Source organism: Vicugna pacos, chromosome 22, assembly GCF_048564905.1.
Source record: "Vicugna pacos chromosome 22, VicPac4, whole genome shotgun sequence".
In the NCBI taxonomy this organism is placed as follows: Eukaryota; Metazoa; Chordata; class Mammalia; order Artiodactyla; family Camelidae; genus Vicugna; species Vicugna pacos.
This window is the reverse complement of record NC_133008.1, coordinates 30306536-30322661: the sequence shown is the minus strand read 5'-3', so window position 1 is coordinate 30322661 and position 16126 is coordinate 30306536. Positions and strand designations below refer to the sequence as shown.

Sequence of the window (16126 nt, the reverse complement as noted above, 5' to 3'; positions counted from 1 at the left end):
ATGAGGGGCCAGAGTCAGGCGCTGTCTTTCCTCTCTCGACCCCACAGGCCCTGATCCGAAACCTTGCCCATTTGATAAGCTTTTAATTTTTTCCATCAGAAAATAATATAGAATATAGAACCAGGAAACCTTTGGGGCCCTGGTCAGCCGAGGAGGGTCCGTGGATGGAGTTCCAGGCCTGGTGGGGGCTAAGGCACAGTGGTGGGGGTGTAGGTGGCGGATCACAGGTACACGGGCTGCTCCTGGCCTGTGAGCAGGCGGTAGGTGGCGGCTGGCATGGTCTTGATGTGGACCTGGGGGCAGAGAGGAGGCAGCGGCTGGGGGGGGCTCCTCCCATCAGGCCCCGCCCACCCAGGGCCCGCCCACCACCCACCGCCTCGAACCTCAATGTGGGCCTCGGTGAGAAGCTCGATGATGCGGGCGTGCGGCGTGGCCACCACACTCTGCCCGTTGATCTCAATGATGCGGTGCCCCACGCGGACACCCCCGCGCTCGGCGATACCGCCTCGGAGGAGACTGCAGATCTGGGGGAACAGGAAGGGCCACAAAGCTCAGGGGGGCCACAATCGGGGCTGCCCGCCCCCACGTGGTCCCCGGGCTTGGGGCTCACGATGCCATCCTCCACGCAGAAGCCCAGCTGCTCGCGGACGTGGGGTCGGCGGATGATGGCCGTGGTGACCGGTGGGCAGTGGACGATACTGAGGGTCACCAGCATCTGCGACTTCACTTCCTGTGCAGGTCGGGGGCTGTTGGCTTGGCTGGGCCTCCGGGCAGGGGGCTGCCAGACTTCTTGCTGAGCTGCAGCCCACCCTGGGCCTCGGTTTACCCACCCATAAAACAGAAGCTGTAGAGTCTAGAAGACCCCTCGAGAGTCGGTTAAGAACAGAGACCAGAGCCGGGCAGCCTCACCTCCCTGCCTCCCTGGGCCTACTTTCTCAAGGTCAAAAGCAAGGTTCTAGCGATGCCCATGGGGCAGGGTTACAAACACTCAGCAATGGGCTGCAGGGACCACATCAGACCTGCCCTTCCGGCCTGGCCAGGTCCCTCCTCATCTCTGGGCCTCAGTTTCCCCATCTGGGCAATACAGTCAAGACTCAAGAACACGCTCGCTGCGTGGTAGCAAGAGAGGAAAGGCCTGCCGAGTTCCAGTCTTGCTCCCGCACCAGTGGGGTCTCCCTGAACAGCGACTTCCCCTCTCGGAGCCTCAATTTCCTTAAGTGCACAGGAGCGAGCAGGACTAGAAGCTCTACCTGTCCCTTCGGGACAGGGCCTCAGAGACCTGGCCAGGGAAGGGACCTCTGGGGACACAGGCCTGCCCTCTGGGGGGCCCTCGCAGGCCCTGTGCCCCTGCCAGCCCGGAGGACTCACGCGGACGGCGGCCTGGCAGGCAGCCAGGGGCAGCCCTACCAGGCTGGTCCCATTGACGGCGGTGATGCGGTCCCCGATGCTGAGGGCCCCCGAGCGCTCGGCGGGGCCCCCGTGCAGCAGGTTGGCAATGACGGCCGTGGGCAGCAAGGAGCCCCAGCCTGACTCCACCAGGGCCACGCCCAGAGCCTCGCCCCTTCGTTTCTCGATGCAAACCTGGTGGGGAGGGCAGGGATTGAGGGCCGCTTGGAGGGGACAGGGGTGGGTGGGAAGGAGCTGGGGCAGGGCTGAGGGCCCCTTGGCGGGCCCAGGTCGGGGGATCTGCTGGCTCACCTCCCTGCAGTTTTCGCTGTTGGAGAAGTGGTCGAGGTCCCCATTGTGGAGGTGGCCAGGGCCTGTGGCCCCCTGACACTGCTGGGTGCCCACCTGGCTGGGGTCCACCCCGCTTTCCTGCAGGAACTGGCTGTAGGCCATAGCGAAGGCCTGGCCAATGGCCTGAGCGATGAGCTGGGCCTGTGGGGAGGGGTGTGGCACCTCTCTGGGCGGCCCACCCACCTCCTTCAGGCCCCCCTAATCTGACACCCCCAGAGCCCACCCTCCCACCCCCAAGCTGAGAATCTACGGGGGGAGGGGAAGGGAGACAGGCCTGGGCGGGGAGGTCTTTGGGAGTTGGCCACCAGTCTCAGGGTCTTATGGGAAGGTTTGGAATATATGGCTCAGGGTCCTCTCGGAGGGGACGGCGGAAGGATGCTGGGGTGATAGGTGTGGCTCTGGAGGAGGGCAGGGGCTGGCCCGCATCCCCCTCAGCCCCAGGACAACCGGAGCCCCCTGCTCACGTCCTCAGAGTGGAACACATGGCAGATCATCTTGTAGAGCCGGCGGCCGTGGGCCTGGGGTGCGGGCCGCTGGGCCAGCCGCCGCCGGGCCATGAGCACCAGCACGCTGCCGATGTCGGCGATGTAGGAGATAGTCTGCAGGGCGTGGTCCATCAGGGCCTCCTGGAGCAGGTGGGGGAGACCAGGCTGGGCTGCGGGGACCTCGCTCAGTCCCACCTTGGGGGAGCCCTCACACCCCAGGGGCCAGGCCCGCCCCATACCTGGGAGTCGGCCATCAGAACCTTGACTCTCTTGGTGGAGATGAAGAGGTCCACCTCTGTCATGGGCTGAGTTTCCCCGTCTGGAGCCTGTAGTGGGTGGGGTGGGAGGTGGAGGCCCCCAAAGACCCAGCTTTTACCCCACCAGGCTCTGGGGGCCTCAGAAGACCTGGGCCTGCGGCCCATCTGCCTGCTCGCCCACCCGCCCGCCTGGCTTCACCTTGACACGGTCCATAGCCTCCTGGGCCTGTGCCATGCGCGTGCTGGGGGGCGGGTTCCGCTCGGACACCAGCTGGGTGGAGCCCAGGTATTTGGCCCCGAACATGACACCGTCTAAGAGGTCTTCGTGGTCACAGGGGCCAGAAACTGAGGGCGACAGCAGAGGCAGGTCAGTCCCCTAGAACTACGAGGCTCGTCCACCGGCTGTGGGCTCTGCCCAGGGTCTTGGCTCCCGAAATGGGCTGGAAGCATAGAGAGTTCCACCCTGCAGCTCAGCACTCTGGGCTGCACAGGTCCTCCCACTGTTCCAGAACCACGGACCAGTGACTCAGCCCTCACAGAGTGGAGCCCTCGTTGGTCTAGAGTTGGCCCTGCCCATGGCTTGGGGTCTCCTAGGCAGAGGGCACTGTTTCAGGACCCCGCTGTGTGTCCAGAGCCATGGCCAGATCCAAAAATAGCTCTAGTGCTTCCAGACCCCTCCACCCTGTGTTTCTAGAATTCCAGGATCAGGCTAGAGCCAGACAGTCCCAGTCCCATATCTAAAACCTGCACCATTACAGAACCACGATCAACCCCATTCCCTGGTTCTGGAACCCCCTAATCTAGAGCCAGTCAGCTCCGCCCCTTGTTCTAGCATTCTCCCCTAGCAGCCCAGGACCAGACAGAACTCTACCCGCTGGTCACAGAACTGCCCAAAGAGCAGGAAGAGGCAACTGTCCACACTTCTAAACCTCTCCTACCGTCCAGAATCCTGGTGGCTCCTGAGCTATGTTTCCAGAACTTCCTGTGGTTTCAAACCACAGAATTCTGCCAGGGGTTCTAGAAACCTACCTCACCCCGGGATTAGACCTTCTCACCCTGTGGTTCTAGAACTTCTTAATCATGGCAGCACTGAGAAGCTCTCCCTATGGTTCTAGAATCCCCTCAGTAATTCACAACTGCAGATGCACCCAGTAATTCTAAGAATTATGTGAATGGTTCACAAACAAGGCTGCTTATAGTTCCAGAACCCCCCAACCCAGCCCAGAACCGCAGAAAGCCGTATCCCCATGGCTCTAAATTCCCTGAGCAACCTAGAGCCAGACAGCTCTGCCAGTGGTTCTAGAAGATTCTAACCCATCGCTATTGCTTTTTGGTTCAGAACCACAGGTATAGATCCCAGGAAATTAAACCATATCCCTGTGAACTTAAATGCCAGCCAGCTCTGCCCACTGCGCTTCATGATCTAAGCATTCCAGAACAACAGATAAGGCTACTATGGCGTCCTAGAACTTCACCACCCACTACGGTAGCCACCAGATGCATGTGGGTATTTTGCACTTGAAATCTGGCTGGTCTGGACTGAGATGCGCTGTACCAGATGCACGATGGGTTTCGAAGCCCTCATATGAAAATAATGTAAAATAATTGTAAAATGTTGATTCTATATAGAAGTAGTATTTTATATATACTGGGCTAATTAATATGTTATTAAGTGTTTTTTTAATGTGGATAACTAAAAAAATTCCAAGTGACATGTGGCCCAAATCATATTTCTATCATATAGCTCTAGAACTTTCTGATGACTCTAAAACTGGACAGCTCTGTTCAGTACAGCTCCTCATGGTTGAGAAGCAGAAATAAATTTTATTCACTCCATGGTTCTAGGACTTCCCATCTGAGCAGAACCCGGCAGCTCTGTCCACCACTCCAAAACACCCTCGTCAGCCCGGTCACTTTAATCTAGAGCCCCAGGCAAAGTGCCAGGTTCTGGAGCTACCTGAGCGAGTCAGAGCTCCACCCATGACTCTAGAACCTCTTGGAACTAAAAGTCCAAACCTGCTCCCTTTCCCACAGCCACAAAACTTGTTCTTTGATCTAGAGCCTCAGGTAGTTTTGGGGGGGAAAGTCTAGAACATTCCAGGTGGCCAGAACGGTTCTTCTCATGCCTTGAAGGCAGCCTGGCAAACTTTTCTGCAAAGGGCCAAACGGTCAACACTTTACAGGCTACAAGGTCTCTGTCGCAGCTCTTCAGCGCGACTGCTGTAGCAGGAAAGCTGCCATGGACAAGTGAACGGGTGGGCGCGACTCTGTCCCGATAAAACTTTGTGGACACGGACTTTTGAGCTGCCTATCATTCTCACATGTCAGGAAATATTCCTAACTGTTTTCCACCATTTAAAAATACAGAAGCAACCTTAGCTCAGAAGACATCCCAGAACAGGCTGCAGGCTGGGTTTGGCCCACGGATGGTAATGTGCTAAGCCTCGCTCTAGAATTAAGTGCTACAGTTTACCAAGCCTGCCCTACCACCCCCTACTCATTCTCAAATGTTCTCCAGACTGTCTCTGGAACCTACTCGAAACCAACTTCAGAGCCTCTCTAGAAGCAACTCTTTACTGGCAAACTGTGCCAGATTTTGGGAGCTTGAGTCAGGCTGTTGTGAAACCCCTGAGTCCCTGGGGCCAGGGTGGGCGGCACACTCACCCTCCCGGAGGGCAGGGTATGAAGCCAGGGTCTCGGAGCTCTGGAAGAAGACAGAAGAGGGGCAGGCCTGAGTCCGCCTGCTTGGCTCCCGGCAGTGGAGGCAGCCTGGAGTGTGGGGTGGGCTCTACCTGGGCAGTGGCAGGTGACTCTTCAGGAGCCACCAGAGGTACTGTCTCCAGCCAGGGTTCTGGGGAGCTGCTTGAGCTGCCACCCCGCTCGGCCGAGGCCCCCTCTGCCCACTCTGGGGGGCCAGCATCGCCCTCTGGGTCCTCAGGAGGCTGCAACAGGCGAGGAGCAGGGTCCGGAGGTTCCGTGGGGCACGACTGGGGAGGAGAGCACTCATCTTGCTGCAAAAGGCTCAGCAAGTCGTCCCGGCCGGCCTCGGCGGACAAGAGCCCATGGGCATCAGTGATGTCCTGTGGGGCCAGGCCATGGCCAGTGGCAATGTGCAGGGGACACGGAGGTCCATCTGGGGACAGGCCCACCAGATCACTCGGCAGAGCTTCAAACTGTTGCACCAGGTCCTGAATATTTGGCCCGTCAAGTTCCATTTGACTTAGGCTGCCAGGGCCTCCTGGCGCTGGGTCCCACTGGCAATCAGGGGTGAGGTCCTGAGAGGCTGAAAGTGTGTCCCTGGGCTCCTCCAAGTCCATGGCTGGAGGTCCTGGAGGGAGTTGGGGGGCTGTCAAAAATTCCATGCCTGGACTCCTGGCTCAAGCCAGCATCTGAAAGAGAGAATAAAAGATGAGATTTCCTGGAGGCCAACTTGGTACCAGGTTCTAGCTGGATGCTATTCATACAGGACACATAACTGAATCCCTGTCACACACTGCAAGGAAGGCTCTGTCATGATCCCCATTTCCCAGACGAGGAAACTGTGGCGCAGAATGAGAAATTGTAAGGCAGTGGCTTCCCGGGGCTCCAAATCCCAGGGGATTCCCCTGTACCTGTCACCCCAGATCTCTCCCCATTCGCAGACCCTGTTCACCCCAGGCCTGGTTCTTCCAAGTCTTCCTCCCCTGGGACGTGGATCCAGGTTGAAGACACATCTTGACGATACAGACCTGGCAGATGTAGGTCCCCGAGACCTGGGACTCAAGACCTCGTCCAAGACTTTAGACTCAGAACTTCAGACTTAATACTAGAGCACCAAGATGCCAAAAAGCGGACCCTCATCTCAAAACTTTCAACGCCACAGTCAACATCGACCGACTCAGACAAGAACATCAGACCCAGCCTGACGACACAACTCAAGCCTAAAGCTAAGAGTTAAGACCCCAGACTTAAGACTTCAGACCCGTGACCTCCGGTGCCGGCCGCTGAACCCGCTCTGCCCCGCCGGGACACTCACTTCCCAAACCGAGGTGGCCTCAATCTGCGCGGACTCCAGGACCCCGAGCCGGGACTAGTCTGGTCCTGCCGCTCGCCCACTTTCGCCAATTCCTGGCAGGGGCGCAGGTAGATCTGTCCTCGCCCCGTTCCTGAACCACTGGGCATGCGCACGCTCGCGGGGCCTTGCCGGGAAATGTAGTTCTCCCAGCCAGCTTCCGCGCCGTGGGCCGTGGGGGGGCGGGGTGCCCTACATGTTGGGATCGTAAGTTCGAATCCCGGGTCTCCATTTACGCGGAGTGAAAGCCCGAGCGGGCCTCTGAGCCTGGTTCCTCAAGTTCAAAATGGGGTTAAAAATCACTGCTCGTCTGCTACGGCTGTGGTCATTATTCCAAGGGACGGCAGATGGGAAGAAATGGGACTGGAGAAAAATACGGGAGGTGAAAGAGGTACTCTAGCGACTCCAGGGACCGGAAGCGGCGTGGGAACCTTTTGTACACTGACTTCCGGTGTGGCACACAGTAGGGAGGCCGAATGGCTCTCCTGGCTTAACTTTCCCTCCCTGAATTTCTGACTTCCTCAGTTGTAAACTGGGGATAGTGACAATACCTACTTCGTAATTGGGAAGATTAAACGAAATCGAGCTGGTTACGGATTTAGCGATAGACTTGGAATATAATGAGTCTAATACGTGATAGCGTTTCTTATTTTGACTTTTTCAATAATTGCTCACAGAATAGACTCAGGAGTGCATAAGGTGTGATACTTAATTGATAAGTAACTGAAGAAGGGCAAGAAGTCAATGAAACATCCTTTGGAAGTCGCCTCATACAGCAACCGAGAGTATCTGTGCAAGTTTAAAGAACTCAAAATAAATGTATGCCTAAGGCCGGAGTACTACATTTCCCATAAATCTCTAGGAGCCTACAACTCCCAAGTACCCCTTGGCCGCTGACGTATTCCGGAAACGTGCACGTGCAGGCAGCCGGCGTACGTCATGGCGGCCCGACGCCTCATCGGGGCTACCCGGAGCTGGGCCGGTTGGCGGGCCCGGGAGCTCCCGGACCCTGCCACTCCTGGGAGACTCCATGTACGAGATTATGCCAAGAGACCCGGTAAGCTGTGTTAAGAGAGAACTAGATGGGAACAGTAGGGACATAGAGGAGTGCGCAAGCGCTGGTTGGAGAGTTGCGCCTTAGAGTCAGCGCGCATGCGTTGAGGTGGACTTTAAACGGCGCAGGCGCAGTTTGAAGGACGGAAGCCGATTGGACTCAATTGCGCATGCGCCAGCGATGGTGCGGGTTAGCGCGCTTGCGCTTCACTGCGTAGCTTCCTTTTTTTTTTTCCTTCCCGGTGTAGAGACTAGGTCACGAACTTGGGTCCCAATCTCATTTCTGCCTCCAAATCACTGTTACCTTTGGCGTGTTACCACCAGAAACTCGGGGAGTCAGTGGGCCCCACCTCAGTATTAAAACCAAAACAGGGTTATTTAAATTTTCTCTGGATGCAGCCTTGCCTGATCTCTTTCGTTGAAAGGGAGGGAATTGGCAAACGTGAGATTTTGAAGACAGAGCAGGCAGTGGAGGCTTTCTCCGTGAGATAAACGGAAGGACTGAAAACAGAATTGAAAAGGAATAGCTTGGTCCCACTTTAAATCATTTTGAATGCAGCAGGCAGGGTCAGAAAGGGCAAAAGGGGAAAGCTGGCCTCCCGAGGGTGGGGCTGGGCTAAAATGACTCTCCCCCACCGCAGTCATTAAGGGTGGTAAAGGAGGCAAAGGCGGTGTGGTCAGTGAGGCTCTGAAAGACCCAGAAGTGTGTACAGACCCCGTCCGGCTCACCACGCACGCCATGGGTGTCAACATCTACAAGGAGGGCCAGGATGTGGTCTTGAAGCCGAACGCCGAGTACCCGGAGTGGTGAGTGTGCCAGGCCAGAGAACTGGGAGAGCCAGCGACTGGGTGAGGAGGTCCTGACTGATCAAATCTGATCACCTTGGGGAGGTGCTGCATGAGTCAACACCTGAGTGGGTGGACAGAGCTTCAGAGGTGGGTGGGAACAACCAGTGCAACGGTCTGTACCTGGTGTGTTAATGAAACAGCAGGGGCAAGGTGGAAAGTAGAGGGAGACAGCAGGAACTTGATGGAGCACAGCCCTCAGCGGGGCTGCAGGGAGAGCAGTGGCAGGACACGCAAGCCATTGGCACGTGCCATCCTTCAAGCTGGGGGAGGTTTAGTGGGTTGAGTGGGCATTCCAGGTGGGCAATGCAGCATGGACGATGGCCAGGAGGCAGAAGGCTTGGCGTGTGCCCACCTCAGCACCACTGGGACGGGGGGAGGCCCCCCTGTTCCATAGCCAGAGACCCGACCAAGGGTGGGGAGGACTGTCCTGAGACCCTGCAGCCACTGTGGGACCCAGTCCTGCTGTTTCCTCTACCCAGGATTCCTGGGGCAGGGGAGCTGCAGGGGGCTGCTCTGCAACCCTGACTCCTGCCCACACCCTACCAGGCTGTTCCAGATGAACGTGGGTCCCCCCAAGAAGCTGGAGGAGCTGGACCCTGAGACCCGGGAGTACTGGCGGTTGCTGCGGAAACACAACATCTGGCGTCACAACCGGCTGAGCAAGAACCAGAAGTTCTAGCAGGGGAGGGACCGGAGCACCTTGACCCTCCAAGGACTTTTTATTTTCCAGAAAAAAACAGACTTTTCAGAGAACAAAGGAGACCCCATCACTAGGGTTCTTGGGGGGCCCCCACAGAGAGGCTGGATCAGGGTCCTGGGGGCCAATAAAGACTTCTGGGGGCCAATAAAGACTTCAGGGCGACTGTTCGCAGGCCTGGGATGCTTCTGGGTATTGTCTGACACTGGGGCCAGGAGGGACCTGGGGCGGGCAGCGGGTAGGGGAGCACTTCAGACCCAGTGGTTCCATGGCCCAGCCTCCACCCCCAGTGATCAGCTGGGCTTCTGCAGGTTCATCTTTATCTCCGGTCCTCACTGGGCTTCTCACCCTGATTCTTCAAATTCCAGCACTGCCCAGGAGGCTCTGATCTCTGTCCTCGAGGGCAGGCTTTTCTGCCAAGCCTCTCTTGGCTGCAGTGTACTCACACCTGAACCAAGTCATCCAGAGCAGAAAAGAATCTTTGTGAGCTTCAAAAGCTGAAATGTCCAGGGGTAGGTTCTGGCTTCAGGCATAGCTGGATCCAGTTGCTTCAGTATTCAGTGGTGTGGCTCTCTCCACTTCTAGGTCCTTTTAAAGTGGATAGTTCCCCTGGGCAGAGGTGGTTCCAGAACCCCTGGCTGAAACTTCCTACCCAGCGCAGCAAGCCCAGCCAGAGGGAAGGGGCTGCCCTTCCCTTCACACCGAAGTCACAGGGGTTATCTTCACTGGCCAATCTCTTGAGCCGAGGGACCTGGGTTTACCCACCATCCTCCTGTCCACCGTCACTGGTGCTGACCATTGGAGGAAGCTAGAGGACACACAGACACGGTGCCAGGGCCCCACCCCCATGCCGTGCCGTCTCCTTGGTAGGCACCTGCGTAGGGGCTGGACTAGGGCTCCTTCACCCTCCAGGCCCCTCTGTCCAAGAGCTGGACAGATGGGGGAGGGCAGGGTCCCTGGGGCTAGTTCTGCCTGGTCCTAGGAAAATGAGAGCTTTCATCCGCTTAGGAGGACTCTGCCAGGCGGATTACCGCACACCTGCCCTCCCGGTGGCCTGCTCTGGGCAGGCGGAGTGTCCCAACCCTCCTGTGGTTCCCCATGGCTCTCAGGGTAGAAACCAAAGTTGTAATGGCCATAGGCCTCCTCGCTCTTCTCCCAACATGCCAGGCACGGTGCTGCCCCAGGGCCTTTGCATGTGCTGTGCCCTTCGCCTGGGTAGCTCTTCCCTCAGGTGCTCCCATGGCTCCCTCTTTTCATCTCCAGGTCTCTGCTCTGATGTCACCTTCGTGAGGCCTCCCCTGACTACCCTTTTAAACTGCAACCCTGCCACACACTCCTGGCAGCCCCTCCTGGTTTTATTTGCCCCCCAGCACTTACACCAGCAGGCGTTCCATGTTTTACTTGTTTACTTTTAAAATCATGCTTCTTGTCTCTCCTGGAGTGGCAGCTCCATTAGGGCAGGGGTTTTCTCTGCCTTGTTCCCGGTCGCATCCCCACTGCATACTGGATGGGTGGATAAATGGCTGGGCGGAGGGGGTGACCTGGCTGCCTCAGGGGCTGCCAGGCTCACGGGTTCATGGGTTCACGGGTTCACGTGTGAGGTGCCATCGGAAGTTCGGGATGAGCTGTGAGCCCCAGTGGGCAGGTGACCCAGGTGTGAAATTCTTGGAACCTCCCAGGGCCTGTGGTCACTCTGTGGACAGAGCCTGGAGAAGGTGGAGTGCTGCCCTGTCCACGCCCCCTTCCTGTCCTGACCTGGGCTGCCCCATCTCACTGCCAGCCCTAGGCACCAGTAATACCCCATTCCTTGTTCCCCAACAGCCTTATTCCGGCGTCCAGCTCAGGCCTGGGAGAGTGGCCATCATGCCTTCATGATCCCTGGGGAGACACGGTTGGGTTGGACCAGGGCCCCAACCCACCATCAGTGGGCTGGGAGACATGAAGGGGGCAATGGTCAGTAGGCACATAAGCCGTACTTCGATAAATGGGGAGAGCAGGGACAGACAGTATTCACCCAGCGTCAGCCTGCCGCTACCTGAGTCCCCGATTAGCACCTGGCCTGGGTCCAGCATGGCGCCTGGGGCAATGGAGTCAGGCAACGAGTTTGAGAGCAGCTCCACCCTGTCCTGGCTGTGTGGCCCCAGGAAACTGGCTTCACCTCTCTGGGCCTCAATTTCCTCTGCTGCAAGATGGGGCTGATGGCCGCGCCCCGTCATGGGGTAAAGCTCTGGGCACACTGGGAGCACACAGTGAAAGGAGGCGGGTTGAACAGGAGCTGCTACTGCTGGCGTTTCTCGGAGCGAGGCTCTGAGAGTCAGGGTGGCTCGGCTGTTGGAAGATTAGGAGCAGGCAGAGGGATTTAGTTTCATCAGCTCACAGAATTAACATCCTAGTGGCTTCTGATTGCAGCCTTACAGTCTAAGAACCTCAGAATCCACGCCACCCTCACTCATTTGACAGATGGGGAGACTGAGGCCCCACAAGGGCACAGACTCCCTGAGGCCAGGCCAGGAATGCACCCCTGGCCTGGGAATCCTTTGGCCACCTTCTTCCTGAGACTGTGTGCCAGTTCCCCTGCAAGGCAGGGGAAGGAGGTGATGGTGGGGTGGGGGACCCAATGTGGGTGGCCACAGACAGGCTGAGGTGGGAGGGCTGGGCAGGCACCAGGCTCAGGCTGACGGCCAGGCCCTGTCCAGAGCCTGCGCGTGCTCCTTGGCCAGCAGCCGCAGGGATGCTTCCTCCAGGGTGAAGCTGTCTGTGAAGGCTGGACCAAAGGCATGGGGCCCGAAGGACCCCTGCAGCCCCGGGCCCGGGCCCAGGAGGCACGGGAGGCCTGGCACGGCGGGGGGCGCAGGGCCCAGCCAGGGCTCCAGGGGCAGTGGCATGGCAGGAGAGCGGGCAAAGGGCAGTGCTGGGGCCTCAGGGAGCCTTGGGGCTGCCACGGTCCCGGAACCTGACTCCAGACGCTCCTGGCGGCGCCACTTGGCCCGACGGTTCTGGAACCACACCTGGGGGCAGCAAGAGAGGTGCTCCCAGCTCAGGGCTGTGGGGAGAGGTGAGCCCACTCTCCCTGTCTGGGCCCCCAGCCTCTCGGAGTTCTTCCTGCTGTCTAACCTGACTCCCACCTGTTGCAGTGCCAGCGTATCTTGTTACCTGCCTTAAGGAGATGACTGTTTTGAGAGAATGATTGCTACCTCTTGGCCCCTATCAGATCAGCCTCGAAGACTTTTCTGAATCCAACCTCTCCTTGTCTTTCTCTTTGTCCAGGCCTCCTCAGGCCCCGTGGCCTCCTCCCTGGTCTCTCCTGGCCCTGGGCACAAAGGCTCAGCCACTGAGCTTGGCATTTGAGGCCCTTCACAAGCTCTTTCTTCACCTCCCCTTCCACCTGCCTCACACCCAGCTCTAAGGAAATGCCTCCAATTTAACCCCTCCACATCTTTGCACATACTGTTCTAGATGCCTAGAAAAATGCCCTTCCTTCTTTCTAATTGGCAAACTCCTACTTAAACATCAAGGCCCCAGTCCCACATCCCATCTTCCAGGAAGCGTTCCCATGCACTGGGAGGGTCCATTATCTGGCACTGGCTCCCCCCCAGCTTGTTAGGGGGTATCCTCACCTGCACGCGCACCTCGGGCAGGTGCACCTTGGCTGCCAGCTCCTCGCGGCTGTAAACGTCCGGGTAGTGGGAGGCCTCGAATGCCCGCTCCAGCTGGTGCAGCTGATAGGTGGTGAAGGTCGTGCGGTTCCTCCGGTGCTTCTTCTTGGGGGTCTCCTCCCCTGGCCCCGGCCCCCCGCCCTCAGCCGCCGGCCCCTCTCCCGGGCTCAGGAACATGGTGCCTCCTCGCCCCCACCTGGCGGGACTGCAGCAGGACAGATGGTGGTGAGACAGGAGGGACTGCAGCTGGGAGGGCAGGGGAGCCCCCAGCCCCTGCTGGGTGTGGGGTGAGATGTGGAGGGGCTCCTCCCCTTGCTGGGTCCTGCGTTCATTCTGCCTCCCTAGTCTCTCTGTCCATCTTGGATTCTCTCTCTCCGTGTCCACTTCCTTCTGTTCTGATTACTTTTCTCTGTGTCTCTGCCCCGCCACCTCTATTTCTCTTTCTCTCTGGAGCCCTCCCTGACTGCCTTTATCTCCCTTTATCTCTGTCTCTGGGTCTAGGACCCCCAGGAAGGCAGGAGCTGGGCCACTGCCCCAGGGAACACTTCCTTACTCCCAAGACATCTGCCCTAGGGGGCTCTCTGTGCCCCCAACTCCCACCCAGGCCCACCTGTGCCCACCTGCCCAGTGCTCACCGCCCCCAGCAGCCCCTCCAACGGCCCCCGCGGGCTGAGCGCCGTGTCAGCTGCGGGCCTGGCCCAGCCAGACCCAAGGGGGTTGGGGCCAGGCGGTAGGGAGGATTAGCGAGGTGATTAATTGAGGTGGCCCCTCCCACCCAGGTGCTGGCTGCTCTGAGCCACAGCAGGAGGGCTGGGCGGCAGAGGGCTGGGGCTCCAGGGGTTGGAGGGACACCGGCAGCCTGGGTCTGCCACCCCTCACTGTAGGACATCCACAAGAGCCTCCCCTCTTTGGGCCTCAATTTTCCCAGCTGTAAAACAGCTAGAACTTACCCCATGGGGTAAAACAACAGAACTTGCTCCATGGGGCTCTCACAGGGACTCAATGAACTGATGAAAGAGCACTGCACAGTGACTGGCAGACAGTGAGTGCTTAAAGAACGCCCACTGTGACTGTTTTTTATCATCTGGGGTGAGAAAAAGGCCCTCTTAGATTCACAGCTGTCAGCAGGGGTTGGGGAAACTGAGGTTCCCAGAGATGAAGGCAATTCCAGTTGGCTCCCCTGGACATTGTGCAAGGCAAGGAGTTTAGGGCATTTTAGCTGGGTTTTGGGGCAAGAACAGAAGTTCACTTTTGAGTCACTCAATAAACACTTAAGTGAGCTTACCATATCCCAGGTGCTATTCACAGCAGTAAACAAAGCAGACCCAAATCTTGGAGCTGGCATCCTAGTGGGGACAAAGACAATCTGCAACTACGTGAGTAGAATGTAGCATGTCAGGTGCAGAAGCCTGGGGAGAAAACTCAAGCGGGGAATGGGGGAAGGTTGGTCTTTTAAGGAAGGTGATCAGAATGGGAGATGGAGTGAAAGACTGTAAATTCTGGACAAGACTGGGTATGAAGGAGATAGTACTGGGGAGCCATTGGAGGTTGTGGAGCAGGGAAGGGGCACAGATGGCATTTTCGATGAGCATCTATTGTGGGCAAGATGGAAGGCCAGGAGAAGGCCAGAGGCCTGGTCAGGGCAAGGTGCGGGGAGATGGGGACAGGAGGGCAATTCCGGGGGAGGAGGAGAAAGTTTGAGGAGGCGGCGCAGGTATACCCAGGCCCCTGTTTGCAGGACAAGTGGGTACACACACACACACACACAGTGCAGGCCCTAGAGGAGTTGGCGGTAGAGTCCAGAGGCCTTCAACCAGGAGGAGAATTAACGCCCGAGGGGTGAGCGGGGCAGGGAGACCAGGTTCAAGGGGCAGCCGTTTCAAGAGGCCCCCTGGGGCCCCTCTAGGTCTCAGCTGCCTGGTCTGTAAGGTGGGCTGTGGACAGGGGAGCAATGCCTGTGGTGTCGGGGGAGGTAATTCCCTAATTGCTTCATCACTTTAAAATGCTGACGAGCTGCTCTGGTCTCAGGCCCCAGCTGGCTAACTGGCCCCAGGTGGGTTACGAGGTGCAGGAGGGATCCGGGTGTTGGGCGTGGGGGGCTTTGGCGACTTAGCAGGATGCAGCTGAAGGTTCAGACGCTGTGTCAGCTTAGAGGGCCGGATTAGGGGCGGGCCGGGGTGGTGCGGGGCCACGGGCACAGGTGGCCCCCTCCAGCTGGATCAGGGGGGCCAGGCCACTCTCAGCCCCTCCAGCCTCCCACCTGTTATTTCTACCCCAGGAAAAGCCGCTAAACCCCTTCAGGTGTCGGTGGGGAAACTGAGGCCCGAGGGTGGTGGGGCTCAAGGGCACTGCAAGTCAGCGTGATGCCGAGACTTTCTCTGGCTCAGCTGGGGCAGAGGTGGGTCAGCCGAGCTGGGAGCATGTGCTGTGGCCTGAAAGCCCCTCATAGATCAGGGGGTCCTGGAGTGGCGGCCATGCCCATCTGGCCAAAGACCCCCCCACCCACACCCAGGCATCCTAGAGGCTGGCTGGTTGGGAACGTCAGAGAGGGAGTGGTTGACAATCACAGCAATAACTGAGCACCAGCTGTATGCACTCAGCCCTTCACTGGTGTGAGCCTTCGGAGTCCTCACGCCTGATCATAGAGGAGGCTGCTGGGACTCAGGGAGGGGGACTGCCCCCTCGGTTTGCCCAGAACACGGCAAGATTAGCACTCGTGTCCCTCATCCCAGATACACCCTCAGTCCGAGGCAGTGGGCCACGCAGCCAGGGGGTCGCCAGGACTGGAAGCTGGGCTGAAAGCCCAGAGCCCCAGGCCCACACGGGAGAGGACAGGAGGGGCGGGGCCTGAGGACAGGCCTTGCGGCTGGCGTGTTTCAGCAAGCGTGCCCCTGGAGTTACTGGGTCAGGCTGTTAGGTCGTGACAGGTGGGGGATACGGGAGGCCACACAGGAGTGTCCCCAGGAGGGGACACCACAGCAGTGGCAGGCCCTCCCTGGGCTTCTATACACCCTCTCTGAGGGGCCAGGGCTGGGGACAGAAGAGGATGCCAGCACAGGGAGCTTAGACCTCTGTGGCCGCTGGCACTCTCTCATGGCCCTTTGCAACTGGGACCCCCCGAGGGCTTAGGGTGGGGTCCTCACCACTGAATATGGCGCCCACAAGTGGTGTGCAGTGGAGAATCTGTGCATGATGGCAAGTGGGTCCACAGGGGGCTCTGGATCCCTGGGGGTTTCCTGGCTCCATCCCCAGGGAAATGTATGTCCTCAAGGGCTGCAGGGTACTAGCTCGGTGAACCCCTCAGGGGAGAGACACCTGGACAGGCAGATCCCCACCCCGAC

At 58.5% G+C, this 16126-nt stretch overlaps 3 protein-coding genes across 5 annotated transcripts; 1 reads left to right on the top strand and 2 right to left on the bottom strand.

Moving 5' to 3' along the window:
* Positions 1-66: 66 nt before the first annotated feature.
* Positions 67-6635, bottom strand: APBA3 (amyloid beta precursor protein binding family A member 3). Of its 3 annotated transcripts, none has more exons than XM_006206397.4 (11): positions 6495-6635; positions 5272-5868; positions 5144-5183; positions 2679-2824; positions 2462-2548; positions 2202-2363; positions 1699-1878; positions 1369-1581; positions 611-730; positions 384-524; positions 67-293 (listed from the first exon to the last, which is right to left on the bottom strand). In XM_006206397.4, the coding sequence occupies exons 2-11, from the start codon at positions 5839-5841 to the stop codon at positions 222-224; spliced, it is 1731 nt and encodes a 576-aa protein (XP_006206459.1). In that variant the 5' UTR covers positions 5842-5868; positions 6495-6635; the 3' UTR covers positions 67-221. The 3 variants fall into 3 exon arrangements, with proteins under 3 accessions (XP_006206459.1, XP_072804077.1, XP_072804076.1); XM_072947976.1 differs by lacking the exon at positions 6495-6635 and adding an exon at positions 6441-6478; XM_072947975.1 differs by lacking the exon at positions 6495-6635 and adding an exon at positions 6091-6413.
* Positions 6636-7442: 807 nt separating this feature from the next.
* On the top strand, positions 7443-9283 carry MRPL54 (mitochondrial ribosomal protein L54). The gene is made up of 3 exons (XM_006206396.4): positions 7443-7587; positions 8225-8390; positions 8979-9283. Exons 1-3 carry the CDS (start codon positions 7470-7472, stop codon positions 9109-9111), a joined length of 417 nt encoding a protein of 138 aa, XP_006206458.1. The 5' UTR covers positions 7443-7469; the 3' UTR covers positions 9112-9283.
* Positions 9284-9411: 128 nt separating this feature from the next.
* Positions 9412-16040, bottom strand: RAX2 (retina and anterior neural fold homeobox 2). Its single transcript, XM_072947968.1, has 3 exons — positions 13736-16040; positions 12747-12990; positions 9412-12137 (listed from the first exon to the last, which is right to left on the bottom strand). The coding sequence occupies exons 1-3, from the start codon at positions 14128-14130 to the stop codon at positions 11799-11801; spliced, it is 978 nt and encodes a 325-aa protein (XP_072804069.1). The 5' UTR covers positions 14131-16040; the 3' UTR covers positions 9412-11798.
* Between the last annotated feature and the right edge of the window lie 86 nt (positions 16041-16126).

Coding starts and splice junctions, on each gene's coding strand:
- APBA3 (XM_006206397.4), bottom strand. CDS start 5,841: ATGGAATTTTTGACAGCCCCCCAACTCCCTCCAGGACCTCCAGCCATG. Junction 5,184..5,271: donor AGTCACCTGCCACTGCCCAG/GTAGAGCCCACC, acceptor GTCTTCTTCCAG/AGCTCCGAGACCCTGGCTTC. Junction 1,879..2,201: donor ATGTGTTCCACTCTGAGGAC/GTGAGCAGGGGG, acceptor CCCTCCCCACAG/GCCCAGCTCATCGCTCAGGC.
- MRPL54 (XM_006206396.4), top strand. CDS start 7,470: ATGGCGGCCCGACGCCTCATCGGGGCTACCCGGAGCTGGGCCGGTTGG. Junction 7,588..8,224: donor AGATTATGCCAAGAGACCCG/GTAAGCTGTGTT, acceptor CCCCCACCGCAG/TCATTAAGGGTGGTAAAGGA. Junction 8,391..8,978: donor AACGCCGAGTACCCGGAGTG/GTGAGTGTGCCA, acceptor ACACCCTACCAG/GCTGTTCCAGATGAACGTGG.
- RAX2 (XM_072947968.1), bottom strand. CDS start 14,130: ATGCCAGCTCCAAGATTTGGGTCTGCTTTGTTTACTGCTGTGAATAGC. Junction 12,991..13,735: donor CTGTTGTTTTACCCCATGGG/GTAAGTTCTAGC, acceptor GTCCTGCTGCAG/TCCCGCCAGGTGGGGGCGAG. Junction 12,138..12,746: donor TGCCCGAGGTGCGCGTGCAG/GTGAGGATACCC, acceptor TGCTGCCCCCAG/GTGTGGTTCCAGAACCGTCG.